General features: G+C 47.1%; 2 protein-coding genes across 5 annotated transcripts; both read right to left on the reverse strand.

Moving 5' to 3' along the window:
• Nucleotides 1–7: 7 nt before the first annotated feature.
• On the reverse strand, nucleotides 8–19,758 carry LOC108115999 (papilin). 4 transcript variants are annotated; one of them, XM_017227671.2, is made up of 18 exons: nucleotides 19,388–19,758; nucleotides 10,903–10,963; nucleotides 10,664–10,842; nucleotides 9,562–10,590; nucleotides 9,193–9,496; nucleotides 5,510–9,134; nucleotides 5,271–5,450; nucleotides 4,818–4,988; nucleotides 3,640–4,709; nucleotides 3,376–3,559; nucleotides 3,122–3,316; nucleotides 2,878–3,048; nucleotides 2,017–2,582; nucleotides 1,788–1,938; nucleotides 1,126–1,542; nucleotides 855–1,013; nucleotides 672–788; nucleotides 8–615 (listed from the first exon to the last, which is right to left on the reverse strand). In XM_017227671.2, the coding sequence occupies exons 1-18, from the start codon at nucleotides 19,408–19,410 to the stop codon at nucleotides 449–451; spliced, it is 8,769 nt and encodes a 2,922-aa protein (XP_017083160.2). In that variant the 5' UTR covers nucleotides 19,411–19,758; the 3' UTR covers nucleotides 8–448. The 4 variants fall into 4 exon arrangements, with proteins under 4 accessions (XP_017083160.2, XP_017083162.2, XP_017083164.2 ...); XM_017227673.2 differs by lacking the exon at nucleotides 4,818–4,988; XM_017227675.2 differs by lacking the exon at nucleotides 1,126–1,542.
• A 1,823-nt stretch (nucleotides 19,759–21,581) lies between these two features.
• On the reverse strand, nucleotides 21,582–24,120 carry LOC108116109 (translation initiation factor IF-2, mitochondrial). The gene is made up of 5 exons (XM_017227831.2): nucleotides 23,884–24,120; nucleotides 23,651–23,771; nucleotides 23,026–23,594; nucleotides 22,553–22,972; nucleotides 21,582–22,495 (listed from the first exon to the last, which is right to left on the reverse strand). Exons 1-5 carry the CDS (start codon nucleotides 24,028–24,030, stop codon nucleotides 21,662–21,664), a joined length of 2,091 nt encoding a protein of 696 aa, XP_017083320.1. The 5' UTR covers nucleotides 24,031–24,120; the 3' UTR covers nucleotides 21,582–21,661.
• Between the last annotated feature and the right edge of the window lie 352 nt (nucleotides 24,121–24,472).

Below are 24,472 nucleotides of genomic sequence, written 5' to 3' on the forward strand. Positions count from 1 at the left end.
CCCGAAATCATCTTTTATACATATGCACTCTTTATTAGGTAGTTTTAATTTATTTACAATTATTTGTTTTTAGGCTTAAATGCTTTACTCGTTGCACAGAAATGTCGTAGAAACTAAAAATTATGAAGGCAAATTCGTTTTAGCCGCTTCTTTCCTCGATTGAATTTAAGGTTACTCGTTATCAAGAATAAATAGGAACACAAACATAAAAACACTAATACTATTTGATTTTGTTCTGGAAGAGAGTAAGAATACTACAATAGAAGTTCGTTCGTTCTTGATCAGTAGGCTATATTTTGGCTATGGCTAAGCAACGGTTGGCTTTTTGGTCTATCTGCTTTTGAATGATGGGATGTCCGCGAATGTCGATCCAATTATTCTTGTGTGGTGCGTTTAAACTCAATTCAATCCGAAAACTAAACAAAATTACTCTGCTCTCTGTGTGGAATTATACCGCATTGGGATGAAAAGACGTGGCCACTTGGCCAGCCAACGTGCACGATCGGCAGCAGAACTTGGAGTAGTATGGATTGGAACAGTATCTGCCATGGACGATCAGCTTGCAGTTTGCAAAGTACGGATTGTCGACGCACTCGGGCGACACAGGTACAAAGGCTGAAAAATTGAATTTTTTAGTACCATCGTAACTTACTTCCAAGGTGATCACTTACATTGAATGGTTACATTCGCCTCTCCATTAGCGTAGGTGTACGCATTACTGGCCCTGCAGGTATACTTGCCCGAATCTTCGGGGTTCACATTACTCAATACCAGACGATGTGGCTGGGCTGTAATTTGGGAAAAATATAACATCAAATATCAATTACATATTTTTGATTTTATTGTTAACTCACATGTTATTTGAACCCGCTCATTATTGTACAGAGGCTCCTCGTCCTTGGTCCAGGTGACATTGGGTTCCGGATAGCCTTGTACGGAGCAGCTCATGGCAATGGTGGATCCGGCTGCGTAGCTGTTCTTCGAGTCCAGGGCCAACACGGCATGGACATTTACTATGAATCGAACAAAAAGGGGTTATTTCATCCAACTCGATAAATTAAGACTTAACGAACAGATCAAACACCATGCCAAGCCAGCAGAAACATGCAAGGGTGCAATACTTACCAGTGGGCTCAGGCACGTAGGCCGGTCGAGTGGGTCGGAAGGGATATCTGGGTCGCTGGGTTACTGGAGGGGTGGCCGGATTTAACACATACTGCAAGTATGGTTCCTCCTCGAGGCTCAGGGCCCGGACCGGACCCACCGCCTTCAGAGTGACGCGCAACGAGACAGGACGCCGGTAGTTGAAGACCTCGCAAGTATAAAGGCCAAGATCCGTCAACTGGATCGAATTGAAGACCAGCGAGTAGTCACGGGCCATAAGGTTATTATTCAGGCCAAACATTTTTCCGTTGCGCCACCAGCTAACATGGGGCTTTGGATGACCACCGGCAGGACAGCGAATCACAGCCGGACGGTTCAACTGTACGATCTGGGTAACGTTCTTATCACCGTAAACATAAGCGGGCAGATTTACGGCTTCTACCATCACCAAGCACCATAAAGCAAGCGGTTATGGAAAAGCAGGCATCATGCGCAAAATTTTCAATAGAAAGCAGTTAGTTACATAGCCAACACCAAAGGTAATATAAGTTTGTAAGAATAAACAAGAACCAACGCCTTTAAATAGGTCAGTGGTTTGTAAGTCATGGAAAATATCTTAAAGTCTATCAATGAATAATGTTTCAAACTCATGCCATGTGAAAATGATATATGTATAAACGCACCTGTAACTTGGAGAGCAACCTCACGTCGCACAGGCTCTCCAAGGCCGTTGCTGGCAACACAGACGTAGGTGCCATCGTCGGTTTGACGCACCTGGACAATGGTCAGATCACCGTTAGAGGTCAGGACATATCGTCCCTTGTTCGTGTTGATCTGTAGATGACACAGAAATACATTATGAATATACAGAAAAGAAAGTATAACAAGTTCTCCTCTGTCCAAATATCTTACCACCAAGTTATTAAGCGACCAGGTAATATTCGGAGCTGGGTTGCCTGTGGCAAAGCAGCGCAACACGGCAATGCCGCCGATCGAAGTCTGGACATCCACCTCACTTCGTTCCTTGGGTTCCAGAGCGACCCTAACATCTCCAGGATAGGCAACCACAGGAGCCTGAGTCCTTGGAGGCTGAGTGGGGCGAGCGGGATGAATACAGAGCTGTCCACAGCCGTCGCTACAGCACTTGGTATCACCACGACAGTCCGCATCAGTATAGCATTCCCGGGCACAACCACTGGCATTGGCCGACAGAGCTGGGCACTCGCCCGGCTTATTGATTTCGCGGCAGAGAGGAGCAAACTGTCTATCGTCGGAACTGGCCACATCGATGGCACACTTTTGTCCCTCTGGGCAATCGTAACCCTCACACGGATTCTCGCAGACGCACTGTGTGCACTCTGGCTGGGATTGGGCAGCCACACGGCGTACGCCATAAGGACAGCGAATTTCCCGGCACTCGGCATCGAAGTTATCGCACGGGTTCTGTCCAATTCCGTTGTCTTGATCGTTCGTGTCCGCTATAAAGAGAGAGGAACTTGATTTAGTAAGAAAAATTCCCTAGAGAGGTCTTCCATTCCCGAGAACCCGTGCAGTCTTAAGTCTAGTGAAAGTGCAAAATCGCAAATACTACAGATGCTACTTCAAAATTTCTACTAGAACAAGCGGTTTGGGTGTGGGCAGATTGCAAGGTGCATTTGTGGTTGGGTGGTTTTTGGTGCAGTGAGCTCAATGGTGCAGTGAGCTCTGTGGTGCAGTGAGCTCTATGGTGCAGAGAGCTTTTGTGGTGCATTATTGTCTGGAGGAAGGGCTTACGTCGGCATTGGTTCATGCATGCCTCGAAGGATCGGAAGTTGTTCTGGTTGCCGGAGCAACCCGCGTATATGAAGGACACACAGTTTCCTAGCGAGTCGTCGTAGTACCAACGGCGCTCGTGCACCGAAGGTCCATTGCATCGGCCCGTCAAGACTGGCAGCAGGCAGATTTCTACTTACGCAAGAGAAGAACCAGTTAGCCCAACGACTCCATGGTGAACCCCAACGACCCCCATTTATGTTACCTTTAGCCGAACCCACAGTCGGTTCGCGACCTGCTAAGCAAACTGTCTGGCATTCGTACAAATCGTTGAAACGGTTACCGGTGCCATCGCAACCACCATAGGTAAATGGCTCACAAGCCTGGCTCGCTTTGTTGAAGAAGTACTTGGTCTGCCAATCAGTGCATGGACCCGAAGTCACCGCCTCATTGCAAACGTCTGACACAAAAGATTATAGCACCTGAAACATGTCCCCAACCCGGCTGCCCCAAACTTACCAACTCCCTTGAACTCGCCGCACTGGCGCTCGCACTGATCGCGCGTCTCGAAACGATTTCCATTGCCACCGCATCCGGTGTAGGTGAAGGCCGTACAGGCCATGTTCTCATTGTCATAGAACCAAGCGGTGGTGCGGTTGTCGCATTCACCAGCCTCCGGTGGCTGGCTACACACGGAGTCGGTCTGAATAGAAATATTCAAGAAATTTTATTGATTTTTGTTAATTGAAGAGTAAAAGAATAAAAGAACTGAGTTAAACTTACCGGTGCTTGTGGTGGTTCTGGATCAACGGGTCCTTGTTCCCGGCAGAATCTTAAGCAATCATTCTCAGAGACGAAGTTATTGCGATTACCGCGGCATCCGGTGAATTCAAATTCGTGACATCCACCGCTTCGCTCATCGAAGTACCAGCGTCGGGAAAGGTCACTGCAGCGTCCTCGGACAGGAGGCAGTGCACATGTGGTCTGGGCGTCATTACATTCAGTCTGGCACTCTTCCTCGCTGGCATAGTTGTTGGCATTTCCACCACAGCCTGTGTAAATGAACTCGTCACAGAGACCCTCTTGGCTGTTGTAGAACCAGCGAGTCTCGTTTTCGAAGCAGTTGCCCAGCTCGGGAGCCAGGAAACACTTGGACGTGTCAGATTCAGGGCGAATTTCCTCTGGAGGGTCATCATCGTTTCCAAACCGGGTGTCTATATTAGGAGAGCAGCGAGATGAACATTCCTCCTCAGTGCCAAAGCGATTTTCATTGCCACCACAGCCGCCATAGTAGAACGACTGGCATTGACCCGCGGTCTGATTGTAACTCCAATTGAGAACCCATTCATCGCATTGACCTGGATCAGTGGGCTGATCACACTGGGCCGCAGCTGGTGGAGCTGGTTGAGGAGGTTGCCTGGTGGGAGCAGGAGCTCGTGGAGTTGTCGGGGCAGGACGTTCTTGTCTGCTGCAACGCTGTTGACAATCACTCTCCGTTTCAAAGCGATTGCCATTGCCGCCACAACCGCCATAGTAGAACTGACGACAACCACCATATTTCCGATCAAAGTGCCACTTGAGAACCCAATCACTGCATTCGCCAGCAGCTGGTTCCTCGTCGCAAACATCCTGCCTGCTGTTATCCGGCTTGGGTGCGGCCGTCGTTGTTGTGGGTTCGGGCTTGCGATCACAACGCGCCAAACAGGACTCCTCAGAAGTGAATCGGTTCTCGTTACCTCCGCAGCCGCCGTAGTAGAACTGGCGACAGGCCTGATCCTTGGTGTCGTAGTACCAGCTGCTAACATAGTTGGCGCACTCGCCCACCTCTGCTGGAATCTCGCAGATATCCTTGGCTGGTTGGGTGAAGGTTTGGAAGAGTGTCAGTAGGGCAAGGTGTTTGGGTGGATAAAATGGGAACACATAGAAAGCAGCCGCCGGGGCAGACAACATTTAAAGCTTACCAACTTGCCGGGGGCAGTGGTCCTCGCAGGACTCCAAACTGGGGAAGTTGTTCTTGTTGCCACCACAACCCGTGTAGTAGAATGGCACGCAGCGCTTCTCATTCTCGGAGAAGTACCACTTGGCCAGCTTTTCACTGCAATCACCGGTTTGCTTAGGAAGCGCACAATGATCTGGGGTCGTGGGATGTTGGATGTTTTGGTGCAGGAGGAAATTCGGATGCGGGTGCAGATTCAGGAAGTCGGCATAGCAAATAACAAGCAATCATGCACATACAATAAAGTAACCAAGCAGTTTTTTGGGGAAAAGGAAAGTTTGGGAAGAACATACCATTAACCAGGATGAACCAAGGGATTCAAGCTTAAAACTATTCATAAACCCAAGCAGAACGTTGCATACAACTAATCCCATTACCCAATTCAAGTCACCACAACATACTAAATCTGATCTCAAACCTTTAAGCACGCCCGGCTGGCGGCAGTTGTAGTTGCAGGCATGTTCCGTCGGATAATTGTTCCTGTTGCCCTTGCAACCTCCATAAGTGAATGGTCGGCAGATATCGGTCTGATTGTCGTAGTACCAACGTTCAAAGTTTCCAGCACAAGGTCCACTCTCCACAGGCTGTTCGCAGGTTGCTAAAATTTAATAGTTTTTAATATACATAGGGCACTTTAAAAACCTAGGTTCTACTTACGAAGATTTTCACTGGAGGCGCATGTTCCTTGGCACTGCTCCAAGGTATCGAAGCGGTTATTGGTGCCGTAGCAGCCACCGTACTGGAACTCCTCGCAACGGTTGCGGTCCGCATCGAAGTACCATTTCTTGGTGTAGCCCGTGCATGGGCCGGAGCTCTTGGGCAACAGACAGACGTGCTTTCCGGTATAGTCCTGGCAGGTGTCCTTGCACTCGGCCTCGCTCTCGAAGCGGTTGTCGTTGCCATCGCAGCCACCATACCAGAACCGAGCGCAACCTCCGTACGACGTGTCGAAGTAGTACTTGACGCTGAAGTTGCTGCAGGTGCCCGTCTCCTTGGGCAGGGCGCAGGCCTTTTGCGGTGGCTCCTCGACATTCTCGCATCCTCCGAATTTCTCGTCGGTCGCCTTGGTAATTCCATCGGGGCAGCAGCCAAACTTGCTCTCCACACAGGTGCAGCCCTCGCCGTTGGGGCCCTTGGCCGGAGTCTTTTCGTCATCGCAGCATTTGAATTCCGTTTGAGTGCAGTGGCATCCATGATGGTGTGGTCCCTTGGCGAAGGTGATGCCATCTGGACAGCATCCGAACTGGGTAGTCTCGCAAGGACAACCCTCGAACTTAGGTCCCTTGGCAGCAGTGATCTTGTCTGGGCAACAGCCATGCTGGGTCGTCTCGCAAGCACATCCCTCCTGGTTGTAGCCAGTGGCTGCCGACTTGTTGTCCGGACAGCAACCGTAGGGCGTGTAATGGCACTCGCAGCCTTCGTTGTTGGGTCCACGGGCGGCCAAGATGTTGTCGGGGCAACAGCCGAATTCGGTGTCCAAGCAGCAACCCTCCTTGTTGGGACCGTGAGCCGGGGTCTGGGAATCGGGACAGCAGCCATATCGTTCGCGAGTACAGCCGGAACAGCCCTCACCATTAGGACCGCTGGCAGCAGTTTGGCCATCCGGGCAGCATCCGTGCTCAGACTGTCCACATCCCTTGGGTCCCTTTGGTTCTTCGACTTCAGGACAACCAGCAAAGTCGGCGCCCTTGGCAGGAGTTTCAGCATCAGCACAGCAACCGAATTCGGAATAAGAGCAGGACTTGGTTTCTGGCTCAGATGTAGTCGAGTCATCGCCTGATCCTTCAATCTCAGTGGTTGACTCTGGCTGTGATTCCTCAGTGGTGGTTGTAGACGGTACAGTGGTGGTCTCGGGACATCCCTCATCATCCTCTCCTTCTGCAGCAGTGAATTTATCGGGACAGCAGCCAAAGAGGGTTTCAGCACACTGGGACTTGGGACAACCCTTGTTGTTCTTGCCCTTAGCCGGAGACACTCCGTCCAGACAGCAACCGTACTTTGTATCGGCACAGGTCTTGGCAATGGGACATCCTTCGTCGAAGGGTCCCTTTGGAGTGGACTTACCATCTGGACAGCAACCATACTCGGATTTAACGCAGTCACTCTTCTTCGGCTTGCATTTGCGAGGCTTGATTTTCCCGACTTCAGACTCGAAGGAGTACGGGGTACTGGTCTCGGAGTCGTCATCTTTGTCACTGGAGCTCCAGATATCACTAGTTGTACTGTCAAGATCTGTAGACTGGGTACTTTCTGTGGATCCTTCAGTTGAGCTGTCTGTGGATCCTTCTGTAGTGCTCTCTTCGGTTGGACCACTTTCTGTGGTATCACTCGTTTCTCCACTAGCAGTGCTTTCGGTGGATTCAGTAGCATCTGTGGTGGCCTCAGAGGAGGATACGTCGGTGGAGGAGGATTCCGACGCTTCCGTCGATCCAGAAACGTCAGTGGATGATGAAGATTCTGTGGCGGTGGAGTCTGATGTATTATCAGAGCTTGTGGAACTACCCTCAGTGGTCGAACCCTCACTGGCACCAGCTTCAGTGCTTTCAGTTGATCCAGACGAATCTGTTGACAATGTTGTGTCATCGCTGGAGCCATCAGTAGTGTTATCAGAGGAGCCATCAGTGGATGCATCAGTTGCACCATCAGTAGTTTCATCAGTAGCATCATCAGTGGACCGATCAGTCGACCCATCAGTAGCACCCTCAGTGGAGCTTTCAGTAGAAGCATCCACAGTGGAGGCATCTGTGGTTGATCCATCACTAGATAGGTTAGTGGAATCAGTGGCTTCAGAGTTAGAAGTAGAAGAGGAAGCCGAAGAATCTGTTGAGCTTTCTGATGAAGATTCACTGCTAGAAGAGGCGTCAGAAGTTGAGGATGAGTCCAGGGTAGAAGATTCTGTAGTATCAGTCGAAGATTCAGGAGTTGTTTCCGTTGTTTCATCTGAAGTGGAGTCCGTAGAATCTGAAGAGACTGTTGATTCGGAAGACGCATCAGATGTTTTGTCCGAGGAGCTCTCAGTTGAGCTAGATACGCCATCCGTGGAGCCGTCAGTAGTGTCACTAGAATCAGACACTGATGAAGAGGAAGCCTCAGTCGAAGATTCACTGACGTCTGACGTTTTGTCCGAAGAGTCAGTGGAGTCATCTGTGGAACTTGAGGACTCTGTAGAGCCCTCAGGAGTGGAGTCTGACGCATCGGTCGAGCCCGAAGATTCTGTAGTGTCAGTAGAATCTGAAGCATCTGAAGAGCCTGTAACATCGGTTGAGTCTGAGGCGGACGCTTCCGTGGAGCTCGAAGAGTCAGTCGATTCACCAGAAACCGCTGTAGGTTCTGTAGATTGGTCTATAGAGTCGCTTGAATCGGACACTGAAGATGGAGCTTCAGAAGTTGCATCGCTGGAAATGCTGGAGTCGCTGGAACTGGATTCGCTGGAGCTAGAATCGGATGTCGTCGAGCTCAACAAATCAGTGGATGCCTCAGAAGTGTCTTCGTCGTCGCCACTTCCTTCTGTGGAAATTCCGCTATCGGTGGTTGACTCCGAGTCATCACCTGATCCCTCAACTGTGGTACCAGTCGATTCAGACTCATCGTAAGGTGTCGGGCTGTCACTTTGCATTAGCTCTTCGGCCTCGGGTGTGGTTTCCTTATCCGATTTAACTTCGAAATCGATTATATCGGCCTTTTTGTCAACTTCTGGCAAGTTATCGCCAACCAACTCAATACCATCTTCATCACAGTCCTCCTCATCATCCTCGATCGGTTTGTCGGTGCTGGTCAAAGGCAATATCTCATCTTCAGTGCAGGCTTCGGGATTACACTTTTCTGATAGAGGTTCCACCTTTTCTTCATCACAGTTTACGGACTTGGTTCCATTAGACAGGCACAGGACTTCACGAACCCGCTCACCGCCACCGCATGGCTTGCTACACTTGCCCCAAGGACCAGTAAACCATTCGCCGGGGCACACCTTCTCCTCGCCCTCGCACTCCTGCTCCTGCTCTGGTTTCGTGTCCTTGTTGCACTTTGAGTCATCACTAGCTGGAGTCACTGTCTTGCCATCGAACTCGCCGCATATCACAATGCGGGATTTGACGCCCTTTCCACAAGCAGCAGAGCACTTGCTCCACTCCGAGGAGAACCACTGAGCCTCGCACTTGGGCGACTTGCATGGACGAGATAGAGTAGGAACTTCGGGTTCGCAGAACTCCTCCGGATACACCTTACCTTCTTTGTTGCCACATATGGCCGTACGGGTTTCAGTATTCTGACCACAAGCATTGCACTGCGGGACAAATTATATAGCATTCAGATCACCTAAGAAAAAAACTAACAATACTTACACCGCTCCATTGAGAGATAATCCAATCTACACCTTCACAAGGTGTCAAAAGGCAGGTCTTCTCCGCCTCGGGCTTCTCCTCTACGCAATCTTCTTCCGGCAGGACTCGCTTACGTCCGTTCTCCTTAATATAACAGGTTACCTTGCGGGTCTGCTTACCCTCGCCGCAGAGCTTATCACATGGTGACCAGGGTCCAAGATGATATTTAGGGCAGTTCTTCACATCGCGATTGCATTCCTGTGTCGTGGCAGGCTTGTTTCCCACCTGTTGAAGGCAAACTGCATCCTCTTCAACGGTTTTCTCACTGAAATTAAAGTCATAGATTGTAAAGAAATAAAAATAAATAACAGTAGATTAAGAATAACTTACCCGGTAGACGAGATTCGTTCGCAGGTGATGCTTCTGTTTTGGAAACCATCGGATCCGCAGCCCTTGGAGCACTTAGACCACTCTCCCTCCACCCAGTGAGGGGCGCAGGGGTCTGTGCCGCACTCTTGTTCCTCCACCGGCTTGGACTTTTGATCGCACAGCTGAGCGCTGACTTCGGCCAGAGTAATGCGGTTGTTGCAGGTTACCTTGCGACTCTGAGTTCCACCGCCGCAGGAAGCACTACATGCACTGAATTGGTGATGAGTCCACGTGTGCGTATCCTGTTGCGCGTGAGTAAGAGACTCCGGGATACTGTACTCGTAATCGAGACTGATGTTCTTATCCTGAACCAGCATCACAATGAATAGACTCTCCGAGATGGGTCCGCTGCTGGTCAGTTGATCGGGAGCCGCGAAACCCATAGGTTTGCGTTGGTAGTTCCACCACGAGTTAGCAAAGAACATTGGGCGGGGGAAGTCGATGCGCCAGTCACCGTTCAGGTAGTAATGTCCACTATGGTTCCGGCAGGCCAAATAATTACTGGATGGAAACGGTTCCTCAATACGAATATTGGTGGCACCTTGTGGAAGGAGCAGCAGGTCGTTGTAGCCCGGAGCCAGGTCCTTGGTTGAGATGTTGTTGCGAATGGTCTTGCAGGTGCTTCCATCGCCACCGCACTTGCGGCACTTGTCCTCCTTGGCATTACTGCCCAACATCATGTCGCAACCCACGGGCATGCACTCCCCATTCACGCACACGTCGAGATCCTTGTCATTGCAGCGGGTTCCGTCTACCACCTTCTCCCTCTGACGATAGTAGAAGCGCTCGCCCTTCGGCATGCAGTTCAGCTCGCAAGGATTGGGCGCATTTGTGTAGGGCACCCATTCGTAAAGGACTCCATCGAACTTTTGTCGATCAAAACGGGAGCACTGCTGCGCCCGAAAATCGGGTTCGTCCTCTGGGCAGTCTTGTGTGTTGCAAGAGAAGTAACGGCGACTGCCTCCGCTGCAGACTGCCTCGCCACGGTAGCTATGGGTTATTATTTAAAGATAAATTTATTGACTAGAATTGAGTTCAAGACATTTCGTTCTTCTGTACTCACTCTCTGCGTAGACACTCTCGAGTCTGGTAGGACACTCCACCGCCGCAGGTTCTGGAACAGTCCGAAGGGGAGCTCCAGGGTGTCCATTCATCGGGATCGTTACCCTCACCGCCAGGCGTCACAGAGCTTTCCGGCAAATACATGTTCGCTCCATATTGTCTTTTTTGTCTTAGGCCAGGCTGCAAAGGGTCCGTCAGATTAGACGGTGAATTCTATTAGGATCTCCTAAGAATACTTACGAATCTGCTCTGGGAATCATGGATGCCGGCCAGAACAATGAATGCTACCAAGGCAGTTGAGCTGCAAGTGGAAAGCAGAGAAGACAATTTAATTAAACGCCACCCAGACATAACCTCGCCCAATGTGGCCATTCATTAAAATCATGGAACCGAAGTCACGTGTTGACTTGTTGCACATATATATTTGTTGACTCTGCCGCATGCCTGTGGACACACGAGTGCTCAGACTCATTAGAGAAGCAACAGGCCGCATGGATGACGGGGGAGGAACCAACTTCGGCTGAGACTTTCTCAAAAGACCCTACTGCGTCCAGCGAAGGGGCACAAACAAACTTTTGTGGGGCTTCGCGGCGACAACATGATGAACTTGTTTATGCTCACTGGCCAGAGCAAGCAAACATTGAACTTGTTTTTGCGGCTAAATCCGCAAAGGGCGAAGCAGGAGGGGATAGAGAAAAGAATGGGACTTGGTCAAGTAAAATTTGCAATTTCTTTGGTAACAATTTTTTATTATGCGCCGCGCGCACGGACCATAAATATGCAATGCCACATAAACAAGACATAATTTAGCAGGGCTTCCTGCCGATTTGCCAAAACGAAAGAAGAGCAGAACCAAGCAAATAATAAGTACCGAAGCCAGGGAGAATATACGATTATGCCGCAGACAATTCGACGCCGCGGAATCCCTGACTGCGACTTCTTAACTTCTTCCAAGGAGGATGTCGTTTTGCCCCGAGGACAAGTTGCGTGAATATGTCAAAGGCGTTCAATGTTGCAGGCAACGTTTGCTGCACTGCATCCCCCCTTTCTTTTTTGTTGGGGGCTTGCCAATTTAATTTCTGACGCTGCTGCGTGCGGGGAGCCTCTCGGTTTGTTCCGCTTGGACGCCTCCGACTGATGGCGCTCGCCTCCTGACTCCAAAGGAAGGACAGCCCCGACATCCTTCTATGGTCCGTGGTCCTTGGGCCGCAGCAGGAGTGCTGCTTATGACAGCCACAGAGAGCCGGAGGGCTGGGCGCCAAGTGTGGCCATAATTTTTATGCTTCTGTGTTGGCATTTTAATGCAATTTGAGCGCATTTCCCTTTTGAAACCAATGCCAGGACACCTATTGCTTTGGCAAGGACAACGGAAGGCAAATGGCAAACGGCAAACCGACAACGGCACACATTTCACAGTCCATTGAGCAGGGGCGGCGTCGCCCAGTCGCCTCCTTCTCAGGCATTGCGTCATGCGAACAGGATACCAGGACACCAAGACCCACCAACCAGGACGACACAAGACCAGCTTCATTAATTGGGCAGTTCCAAGGAAACCGCTGAGGCGGCAAAAACCGCAAGAGCGCAGTTCTTGATTTCGATTTCATACGCGACTGCTGATTACGCAAAATCCTCGGACCCAAAATATTCGGGTGTGGGGGAATAACATTGTTATTGCCACATGCGGCGGATGCCACGTGACACTAGCACAAACAGTTGGCGCAATCGTCAAATAAGTTACACATGTCATGTGAACCACCGAAACGCCGCCACAGAAATGTCAAACAAAACTGAGGAGGAAATGCTAAATTCGGCTGGAACTTTACAATAATAAAGTCAGTACTATGTACGAGATTAATGTCAGGAGGTGGAGTTCCCCAATCCCTGACCCCATTTAGTTTTGTGACCAGGATTTAGTTGGCTGGCAGGCGAGATCAAAGCTGCCTTGCCAAGAGGGCCCAATTAACGGGTCGCGATGCCTTTCTGACCAGAAATGGTCTCACAATAGCCGCCCATTGTTCATTGTGCGCCGCTTTACAAAGGCATTTGGATGGCGGCTCTAAGCGGTGATAATATTTTAAGGGGCCATGGCAATCACTGCATAGATGCAGTGAGAGTGCAGGGAATGCTCCCTTTTTGGCTTTACAATTGCAGCCATTATCAGTCAACTTGAACAACTGACTGCTGCATGGATGCAAATCCAGGCCACAGCTATCCAAGTATGTATGTGCTCTCTCTCCAGACAGAGTAGCTAAAAGATATTCACTCCGCATCCATGCCAGAGATATTCACGATCGTGTAATTGCTTTCAAATGCCTTCCACGCAACAAGTGCATTCTGGGATAAGATGCGTGTACACACAGAGAAATATATGTATTTCTGGGAAAGTTTTTATGATATGAAACGCTAAACTTCATGTGGGAAAACCTATCATTTTGATTTGACATACAATTTTTGTTTTGTGTAAGGGAACAGTCTTTCCAAAATATCTTCGACGGAGTATTTCAAGAATGTAGCTACTCCAAAAACATACTTTTACAATGACCATCATAAATAAAGCGGCTGCTAATGAGCCGTAAGAACAACACTATCAGCGGCACTTACTCCACAAGTGCGTGCACTTAGCCGCCAAACTCAAGACCGGCAACGAATTACGACTAATTTAATGCCAAACAAAAAGGAATCTAAAGCTATCGGAACAAGAATATATAATGTAGCAAGACGAAATCCAAACAATTGCCGCAGCAACACAAATAAATACTGTCCAGATTTCACACCTGACCATTGAAAACTGACGTGAGATTTGTTTACATGACTCATCCACGAGGTCGAGTAAGTAGAATTCCCCCACTTTAACCCCACCCCACTTGTTATAGGGAGTGATTCGATTCTTTGGGCCTTTCCCATGCCAATTGATCAAGGCAACAGCTACAGAGGGAGTTCTCCTCATCAAGTTAATCAAATGGCGGGGCATGCAATATTTGAGCTGCATCCATGAGGATTCCAATTCCACAGCTGCCCATTGCAGCCCTTTCCCGGAGCCCTTTGATGAAGATGGAATGCCCATGGCCCCCAGTTCACCAGCTGCAACCGTTTGACTTCTGCTGGCCCCTTTCGCTTTTTTTTATGTTGATTGTAAAGAACGAAAGGAATTTGATGTTGCAGGCAGGCAACTGATTTAATTGCAGCAAACGGAAAGTGCGGATAAAAGCCACCAACACTGGAGGAAAAATGTAAGCGCTTCATGAAGCCTTTTGCTTAAGTTTAATGGTAAATCGACCTGATTTTTCATCTGTGTACTTAAGCATATAAATCATTTAGCTTTATCTGCTGCAGATCAATCTAGGCAGTAAGTCCTAATCAGCTTCGTTAGTGCATTTTATTTGGCCACAGAACACCAGGCAGCAATTATCCACAGATCCACCTCATTAGTCGGAAGGATACGTGCAAATGTGTGACACCCGTTTGTTCAAATACAATTACATAGTCATACAATTATCGCAAGACAAGCAGAGACTAATGCAAAACGCCAAATTGTGGCTGAGGTGTGGCCAGGTAAATGTTCATGATGCTGCTGCCGAAGCTCTGATGTTGAGAATGATGATGAAGGGGCTGACGATGATGATGATGATGATGATGACTCTATGAAGAAGATGCGGGCTTGGTTGGGGGCAGAAAGCTCGTGGAACGACGACATTTGTTGCAACGGAAGTAAATGTTTGCATTGTTGAAATTTTAATTGCATTTGCATAAAGCAACGCACACAGAGAGTGGAGCGACATCCTCCGATTGCAGGGAGAACGAAGACCCTAGTTCCTACTGCTGCTGCCATTTTGACTGGCAGCCAAACACTTGCACAGCCTGGCCAAGCAATTATCAATTTCGAAATTAATTTAACTTAATTGAGTAGTGAAAATAATAAACATACGCCTTTGCCCCGAAGTGTTTACGAAATGCAGACATTGCAATGCTAGTGGAGATTATGCAACATTCTACCAATTTCCAACGCTGCTGCCTGCTGCCTACAATGTTGCAGCGCCGTAGTGTTTTCGGGGCTAAAAGGCACAACAAAGTTTGCTCAAATGCCTAATGAAATATTTGCCACGCATTTGGCCAAATGAGCAGAGCAAATGAGCAAACAGAATGCACATTTAAGCCCAGTTCACCGAGACAGAGAGTCACAGTGTTGGGTCGGAAAAAGGGAAAGAGATTTCACTGTGCGTTTCACTTTGCCAACTTACTGACCCATAAATTTCACTAGCTGTCAACGGCGGCAGCTAAACGTTCGACTGGCAAACAAATTTTTATGTCCCATGTTGCGGCAGCCACAAGAAGGAGCCACCACACCACCAGAGAATCAACAGTGCAGTGGAGCTAATTAGAGGCATCATAATGCCGCTGTCGCGACTTCCCATCATACTCAGAAAGACCCCCCGCACAAACATTGGCAATTTTCTATTTGCCCAACTCATTCGGTTCGAGATTGCAACAAGCTGCTTGACTTCACTTATGGCTAATAGCACTCGAGACGCGGGCAAAGGAAAACGTTCAGGTTTTGGATACGGGGAAACATCCACTTTTGCACCCTTTTGAACTTCGCCCCCACCTCAGCCAGTGGGGGATTATTAATCAGGTCGGTGTGTAAACATTTTAGCGCCAACTCATGATACGAAAAAAGTGCTCACAGGATGCCAAATGAGCTGGCATATTTCAACACTTAATTAGTTGGGAAACTGAGGGTTTGAGAAAAAACACGGAAAACTAAATAAAATCTGCCGAATTTTTCAACATTCAAAGTTTATTTTGGGAATGGCTACTTTTTATAGAACTTTACATATGCCCCGATCATAATTTGTGCTCTCTAAATCAACATATGAATTTAAACAAGCTGGGAGTAATTAAATTTCTCATTACTTATGCTAAATAGAAATATCTGTCTTAATTTCAACAACCTGTTCGGGGAAGAAGAATTCTAAAATAAACAATGACCAACTCCCAGGCTTGACGCACACAAATTTCTGTTATTTATAATAGCCTTCAAATCGAATTGGTAACCCGGGCAATTCGCTTAAATGCTATCATGTCAGCGACTACCTGACGGATAAAATGTGGAGCAGACATTGATTTATAGCGCAATTACGGATTCGCTTATTGTTTCAGTACTTGTCAGTGTTACTGCTAGTGGGTTCCTTACGTTTTTCAGAATCCTTTCTGCCAGTTAAGGTATGTATATATATATATATACAGAGGCAATCGGAAGTCGAAAAGGGCTACGTCCCTGACCCTTAAAGGGCTATCAATTTGAACTGCATTTCGGTTCATTTGCTGTCATCAAGATGCGCATCACGTTTCCCAAGAACACTCCGGCAAACCGATCGTCGCCTGTCGTCGGCCAAAACATTTTTATGGGTTTTATTTTTTGTGGTCTTTTTTGGTTTTTTGGCCGCCGGCGAATATATTTCACTTGTTGCTGGTTGATGGTTGCTGGTTATGCTGCATGCCCCTTGCCATTCTGGTTTTTCAGACAGAACTTTTTAGGCACATTTTACTGCATGTGACGCATCGTTTGGCTTTGCCTCCTGGTTGGATCTGCAGAATTTTTGGATATTTTTGCAGTCATGCCATGGTTGGTTCTCCTCCTTCTCCGTTTCTGTATTTCTGTATTTTGTATTTTGTATCTTGTTCTGCCTCTGCAATTTTAGCGGCGGCATATTTTGGGGCATCCTTTTTATCTTCCGCGTTTGCAGGGTGCGACGACCCCGTCTGCGGCTGATCGATCAGATTGTGTGTGTTAATATATGTACATATCTGTGTGTATTTAAGGGGGGCAAACATTAACAATAGCTCTCAAGTTATTTGCCATTCGCACATTTGATTTAGCTCCGGAGTCCGGACTATGGCTATGGCACAATTAAACGCCGCCCAGTCGGCAGTCTTTTGTTAATTAACCATAAGACATTAAGTCATGGGAAGCGATGTGCAGATCGCTCGATCTGCTGTCGCGAAACCATTAACCATGCCATTGGGGGGCCAGTGGGTATGGGTATGGGTATGGGTATGAGGATCCTCAGCACATGTGGCAAATGCAGCGTGCAACATTGCCACCATGAACTTGGGAGGTAATTGAGGCATGGAATGAGCATGAGCTGATCCGCAGGATTGCAAGTTGCAAGTGCAGCAACAAGGGGGTGCGTTTGTTGTCCAAATAGCACTGAACATAATTTGCTGCTCATTTGCCGCATCATTCGATATTCCGAAGAAATCCATCCCCGGCACACATGCCATTTCCGGACGGGACTTCACTTCTGCCCCCATCCTATAAAGTACAGACTTTGCAGAATCCGCACACTCTCATGGCAGCAAAGCAGCCACTTCGCTAGATCAACATTTGAATTTCTGATTTATTTATAGCTATTAAGGATCAATTATGCAATTCGAGTGTTTACTAGTCGAAACTCGTGTGTGCATGGGTTTCTTTTTTTCAAGGCAACTGGCTCTGCGTGTATCATTTCAAAAGCATAAATTTGGAAAATTTAGTGTTTATAGTGCGGCTCGCACAGATCACACTCAATAAACAATTTGGCCCAGCAACTACGAGTAGCAACTATGTGTGGGCAATTAGACTTCGGTTCTTGTTATTCTTGTTGCATCCATTTTCCTGCCGGTCAGAATTTAGTGTTTTCCGCAGAATATTATACTTAAAACATAACAAACATTTGGAGGCTAAAATTTATCAGCATAGGTAAAATCTTATATTTAGATTGGGAATTTTCATTGAATACACAAAAACTATAACATCCTCCCAATTCCAAAGAAAGACGAATGAGATTTTTCGGATTCTTCTCCGAGTAAGTCATTCTGCGGCTCGATCTTCGAATCTCCAGCGGCGTCAACTGGAGTCAAGTTCAAAGACGTCACGAGTCACAAATTTTCGCTTAATGTAATGTATATTTTGGTTACTTAATGGCCACACACAGGCAGCTCATCTGGCGAGATACGGCCTACAAGATACCCGGTTACTGATTTACCGAGTGCGTTAAAACGTTTAGTTTGTGCCATTAAACTACAGACATAATGATGGCCATACGTCTGTTGACCCGTTTGGGCCTAAAAATTATCAGGGGGGTTTTGGGTTGTAGTTTTTGAGCAGCCGCCTGATCAGATACCCTACACAGAAATTCTAAGGTTCAAGATGATTTTCAATTGTTTAATTTCTCAAGAACTTTTCCATTAATTCAACTAAAAAAAATTATTGAGAAAAACTTTGATTTCCTGTGAATTGTGATTAGCCCCGCAGATACCAGGCACATATGTCCCCAAACTTTGGCCAACATGGGTCATGTGGTGGCCACATTTTTATGGCAGTACGACAAAACAATGCCGAACCATAGATTTTCCCGCCTGCCTTTGACAGAGAGACACAGAGACAGAGAGATTTTCGCTTTCAAGTGGCTAACGCACAATTTTCGCGAAAAACTTTAAAAAACTTGACGAATGGATGCGCTAACTGCCAGTTGGCCGAGGAACAAGTTTCTGGCCTTTTATGTGTCGGTGTCGGACTTTATGACTTTGGCCAAAAATAAAACGCACGCAACGCTTGTGGTCAACGAAGAACAGCCTCAGATGGAGATTATGGCCAAGATAGGGATGTCCAGCATGTGCGTGAGAGCAACTGGCCCGTCGAGATCTCGGGACTCATGGCTGGCATAGCTGGCGTCAACTTTGAACCGACCTCTGAGTTGCTCCGCAAGTATCTTTTGGCCTGTCCGAGCGTCTCACTTTATTTTCTCTCTACATATTTTTTTTCTTTGGCTTTCTGGGCAAGGGAAGAGGGCACTTCAAAGCACACGCACTTCACCTACGAACGCAACTCTTTGGGATAAATATTTACATTTCCATCTGAAAATTTGATTTGATTTCTTCGTTTTCTTGTGGAATCGCACACACACATTTCGGTGAAGAAACAGAAAGACCTGTCGATGAGGTGCAGGTGAGGTAATGGCACATTTTTCTGGGCCAGTGGGTGGAGGTGAAGGGGCCACCGATCTGGCTGTTTGAAGTAAATTCGTGCTGCCGGAAATTGAGATGTTAAAAGGGAAATCGATTACGGTTGAAATTAGGCAGACCCAAATTAGCTAAATTATATGGGGCATAGCATATCGTTTAACTGATTAAATTTTATTTATTTAATTCGATGATAGGGATATTGCCATAAAAACCATAACTTTTAATACTACTTTCGGAGCTTAATTGCTAATGGAAACGGGGCAGCAGGAGCAATCACGGCGCACACACAAACACATTAGGAGGGCTTTGAAAATGCTTTGAAAAATGTTGCAATTTTCATTAACAAACTTCAATTAAGTTGGCAATGTAATTTGGCATGCAAACAAAATGCTGGCCAGGATAATGGCAGTCGCGCGCTTTGTCAACATCGAGGAACGCCTGTTGCACAGTGAGCACGTAGCCAGGATGCGAGGACATCTCCGCCCACCACCGCACATGTGCATGGATGGATATCGGTAGGAGGAACAGGGCCAGGAGCAGGACCAAAATGAGAACTCAGACGGGGAGGAGACCCATGTCAAGTGTTTGCGCATGTAGTTCAAACGGAATTAAAATTCCAATTGACACAGTAATTTGCTAGCAACACAAAGGGAATCAATTTCAGGGATTGCAGTGCTACATCTGTCGCGTTCGGATGGATACATGTTTGTCAGATGCTTACCACAACCGCCTCGATAAATCCATTTTGTGGCTCCTTGCTGACAGGACAGCACAATAAACGTTGCCTCACTTTTCGCGATTTCCACACTCTCGACTATATATATATGTATATATATATATATATAGATTATTTTTTGTATCGTCTCCTTGTCCCTGCTGAGTGGCTAACACTTGAGCAACAGCACTTGAGTTTTAATTATCTGGCACAGAAGTTGTCACTTAAAAATCAGAATTTATTCGGCACTTTGCGCCTGCGCATTGCCGCAGGATATATCCGGTCGCGTATTATCCTAAAGTCGAAATCTCCGTCTCGATTCGGCACACATCCGTAGGCTTTGACGGCACGCCAGCAACTGATCGAGTCGCTCGTATGCGATCGCTCTAATTCTGTGCCACAGAAGCAACAGAGGCAAAGGCAAAAGCAGCAGCAGAGGCAGCGGATTGGAAGCAACGGCACTTTATCGTAGCTATATGGCTATAGCTTTGGTTTTTTAGTGATAGCACCACAAAGGACGGCTTCCGCTTTTCTAATCTCGCGCTCCCAAATTGAATGGGTCTCTAGATGTTGTTTTAGTAGTGATTCTGGTCGCTAGGGCCTCCAAGTTAAGTATATAAAACTGCTTAGTTTATGATCGCTTGATCCAGGGATCCTTTGTGAACCGGCCCCCACTAGAGACTAAAGTCGACTGCAGTTTTTTTCTTATTTTTGCAGTCTTTGCCACAACTGGTTCCCCGGCGACTCTCGCTGATCTTTATGCGTTGCACGTGTGTGAGGAGCGATACGATCCGATACGATCCGAGGTTGAAAAGTGATTTACTGGCCTTGCCCTCCACATGCTCTCGCATTGCACTCGCACTCCCTGTCAAGATCAAGCGGCGGTACTAATGAGCCGCCCATGCCAACACATGTCGAGATCCTTCGGGTAGTCAGGATAACTACTTGTCATAACCCCAAATGCATCTCAATTTCACACTAATTACCACCAGCCAACACATGTGCGATGTGTTGTTTACTCTGATTTTTCGCCCGTTTCACAGACAAATTTAGGCATCCGCTGTGCTGTGGGATAAATTGCAGTCTGGCATTGCAAGGGCGTCATTGCTGCAGCATATTAGTTAGCCCCAGCATCGATTTCATGAAATTTGATGAGTTCATTCATGAATTTCGCCCATCCCGAAAAAGTCAGAGCCTGAACGATAATTTCCGCATTCCACAAAGCTCGAATGTCTAAATATAGTTTATTCAGAATTCAAATCTCAAACAAAACTTATATTTCCGCCAAAAAGTCCAAAATAGGACTACCAAGCTGATTGTGCCTTATATATTTTTATGTATGTATAAAACTCAAAAGATACATAAGAAAAGAATGAAGATAATCAGTCCTCATTTTATAGTCGCTCTCAACCGCAAAAATAATCAAAATGCCAAAATATTACATGCCTTTCGCTAGTTCTTTAAAAATTCGGAATAAAAAATTCTTTATCCTAAAAATTCCAATCCTTGGTTAGCAACAAGCTTGATAGCATATTTGTGAACTATTCCTTATCGACAGAATGCCAATGAGTAATTTTTAGTGATCACGAATTTCTAAGCTCCAAAAACTCTACAATAATTGTTTAAGCCATTCAGATATTTACTTCAAACAAGTGAAAAAACGATTAAGGAGCAGTTATATAACTCTGATGCTATAGTTATTTTTAAACTTTGCCTTATCAACAGTTGGCCAGGGAAAGTCGCCCTTCAGTTAGCTAATAAGTCGCAGAAATGAATTATATACATTTCAAGGCGAATCCACGACTAGCGATATATAGAACGTTCTTGATAAAATAAAAATTCGCAAACATATATGCTGTACGCCTTGGGCTTGATATAAAAAGCATCCATTCATGAATATAGGACCAAGTTCTAATTGGCTTCCTCCGCCCCGGAAGCCTGTTATCTCGACTAGTAGATACGAAGCTACGGACACTGCCTTGGTTTGGGTGAACTCCAATTAGCATAGCGATGACCCATTTAGAGCAGCTTCCGTCTCTGGGACAGGGGCGCTTCTCTCGCTGTCGCTCTTGATGCTAGAACAGCTCCCTTATCATTGCCCAGTTCCGCTGCCACTCTATATCGGTATCCTAAACGCCTAAGTATGTGGGTGAAGGGTGGCAGCGGCGGCAGTGGGATCAACAGGAAGTCGGATAGTGGATGGTTTTATATAAACAGTATATAATAGAAAACTATAGATTACAATGGCGATAACAAGGCTGACTTAGTCGCTCATACAAACTAAAAACCTGGATCCCAGTCCGTTTGCTGGGCCTCCGTGTTCGTGGTGTAGCACTGCAGAATATCACCGGCTTGTGGCAGCACTTTGGTGTCTTTAAAGCGTAAGCCGCATTCTACATCCTTCTTTATAGTATCAACCTCGTTCTTAAGATGTCGCATGGACTCCAGGGGGCCATTGTAGACAACTTCTCCATCACGTAGCAAGCGGAACTTTTGGGCCTTTTTCAGTATTCCCTTTGTGCAGCGACAACCCGCAACAGGTACTTCTTTTCGGCCCTCATTGATGAGGAAGTTTTGCAGGACATTCGCTTCTCCGAGCACCTCCTCCACTTCTACTGGAGGCAACTTACTGCTCAGTTGCTCTTTTAGGTCGTCGATAAGCCGGTAGATAATGTTGTAGGTGCGTATATTCACTTCTTTGGCCGCTTTCAGCTGAGGTGTCTCCACAGCAAAAGCGTAGATTATGGCATCAAAAGCCTTGGCCAGCTCGAGATCCCCCTCGGTTACATTTCCAACGCCATAGTGTACGATATCCAGGCGGCAGCTATCGTTGCTGTTGTAGGTCTCCAGCACATCCAGTATGGCCTCCACAGAGCCATGAACATCGCCTTTGATAATGACACTGACTCGCGGCTTGCCCTCGTTGTCGTCCACCTGCTTCACCCTCTGGCCGCCACGCATACGAAAGCGTCCGGCCAGTCGACGGGCTTCACGTTCTGCACGGTATTTCGCCTGGTGCTCTTCCTCCTTTTTGCGAATCTCATCGCTGCTGGACTCGATCTTCTCTTGCTGTGCCTCGTATTCGCGGTACTTCAGCACGGCGTGAGCTTTTTTCTAAATGAAAAGAAGGTCATATTTGGTCTGAATAAAGGATAATGCCATGCAACCAACCTCTGTTTCCACTTCGAGTATGATATCACCAGCGAGGGGCAGTTCGCGCCAACCTAGAATCTCGACTGGAGTGCCAGGCGGAGCTTCACTTAAAGGCTGCCCATTGTGATCAAAAAGACCTCGCACTTTGGCATGAGCCAAACCACTTAGCAGTACAGAACCTTTACGGAGGGTTCCACGCGAAACGATTGCCGTAGAAAGCTTGCCACGCCTGGGATCGGTTTTTGATTCCACAACAATGCCCTCGACTAGACCAGTTGGATCTGATTTCAGCCCCATGAGGGTGGCCTGTGTGCTCACCGCCTCGGCCAGAAGCTGCAGGTTAGTGCCCTTCAGGGCAGAGATCGGAATCACTTGGATATCACCACCGTGCTCCTCGAGAGCAAGTCCCATCTGGGCGAGCTCCCGCTTGCTTTTCTCCTGAAAGATATTATATTTTAGAGGGGGTTTTAAAAATCGTCCATAGAAAGTACAATATTAGCCTCTGGCTTATCGATCTTGTTGAGGGCTACGATAATAGGCACTTTAGTTTCCTTAGCTAGCTGGATGACTTCACGGGTTTGCGCCATAACACCATCTTCAGCGGCTACAACGAGGACAATAATATCGGTGGCAACAGCTCCACGAGCTCTCATCGCGCTAAAGGCAGCATGCCCTGGTGTATCCAGAAACGTGACGCGTTCGCCATTTTCTAGTGTCACTGTGAAGGCGCCTATGTGCTGGGTTATCCCGCCAGCCTCTCCGGCAGCCACATCAGCACCTCGTAGAGAATCAAGCAGTGTGGTCTTGCCATGATCCACGTGACCCATTACAGTGACTACGGGTGGTCGTGGTTGCAGGAGTTCTGGAGGAGCAGGAGGTCTGGGTGACACATCGCGGTCCTTCTGGTCATCCTCGCTGGTAACTTCGGGTGTGGCCACCACGCGAGTTTTGGCACCCAGCTTTTTGGCTATTTCCTGGATGATCTTAAGATCTGCAAGCTTAAAAGCAGGTTCAATGTTGTCGGCGCCCTTAACATACAACATAGCCTCCTGGACATCATCTGAAAGATATTAGATCATTAAATAGTTAATCAAGTTAATTGATAAGTGTACTTACCCAGTGGTCTACCCAGTTCATTGGCCAATTGTGCCACAGTCATGTGCCTCCAAATATCGGTGGCACCTCCGCCTGTTGTTTGCGCCTTCTTGGGGGAATACTCTATAATTCTGGGGGATTTCTGATCTAATTAGTGAGTGTGTCCTCTAAGAAATCGAGTAAGTTTTTTTAAAGTTTCAAATGTTCCCGGCAAACAGTTTGAAATTCATTGGCTCAGTGGCTCTAAAACCTACCTTCTCCTCTGCTGTTTTTCGGCGTTTCAGCAGTGCGGCGCTCACATGCAATCCTCTTAGATTTTCCGTTGACTGTTTCCAATGTGTGACTGCTTTGCTGTAGTGCAGGTTACTGGCCAGTCGACTTATATTAACTATTCGAAACATTTTATACCAGAGTTTTTCTAATTTTCAATGAATTTAATTTAACTTTTAAGAGTCGCGTAACCGCTGCTGCTGATTTTTGCCAGGGATGGATAGTCCAATCAGCTGGTAAACAACGTTGCCCAATCAATTGATGTTGAGTTTCATGTAGAATTCAATATAGAAGACTTACACCGGAAATAATAAAAAACATTTAAAAAAAATTGATCAAATGAAACGTTTCTAAGACGTAATCAATATTTTCAATAGAATTTGAACTTTATTTACGTACACTTTTTTTTTGAACTGCTTATTTATATTTCATTACACTTACTCTCAGTCAGTCGCTTGATTATCTGCATTAGTTCCATATAATTCCGCAAGAATGAACGTTTGGTGGCGCCACTATTATTTTTACATTGGCGTTGCTTTCCAAGTAAGTAACTTATCTTGTGGCTAAGTTTCT

Source organism: Drosophila eugracilis, unplaced genomic scaffold, assembly GCF_018153835.1.
Source record: "Drosophila eugracilis isolate 14026-0451.02 unplaced genomic scaffold, ASM1815383v1 contig_2159, whole genome shotgun sequence".
Taxonomy (NCBI): Eukaryota; Metazoa; Arthropoda; class Insecta; order Diptera; family Drosophilidae; genus Drosophila; species Drosophila eugracilis.

What these genes read in the sequence shown, in the direction of transcription:
- LOC108115999 (XM_017227671.2), bottom strand. Translation starts at nt 19,410, where the DNA reads ATGGATTTATCGAGGCGGTTGTG. An exon ending in ATGATTCCCAGAGCAGATTC is followed by an intron (nt 10,843 to 10,902) that starts GTAAGTATTCTT and finishes GACCCTTTGCAG; the next exon opens with CCTGGCCTAAGACAAAAAAG. An exon ending in GGTCGCTTAATAACTTGGTG is followed by an intron (nt 1,939 to 2,016) that starts GTAAGATATTTG and finishes TGTCATCTACAG; the next exon opens with ATCAACACGAACAAGGGACG.
- LOC108116109 (XM_017227831.2), bottom strand. Translation starts at nt 24,030, where the DNA reads ATGTTTCGAATAGTTAATATAAGTCGACTGGCCAGTAACCTGCACTAC. An exon ending in ATAAGCCAGAGGCTAATATT is followed by an intron (nt 22,973 to 23,025) that starts GTACTTTCTATG and finishes AATATCTTTCAG; the next exon opens with GAGAAAAGCAAGCGGGAGCT. An exon ending in TACTCGAAGTGGAAACAGAG is followed by an intron (nt 22,496 to 22,552) that starts GTTGGTTGCATG and finishes CTTTTCATTTAG; the next exon opens with AAAAAAGCTCACGCCGTGCT.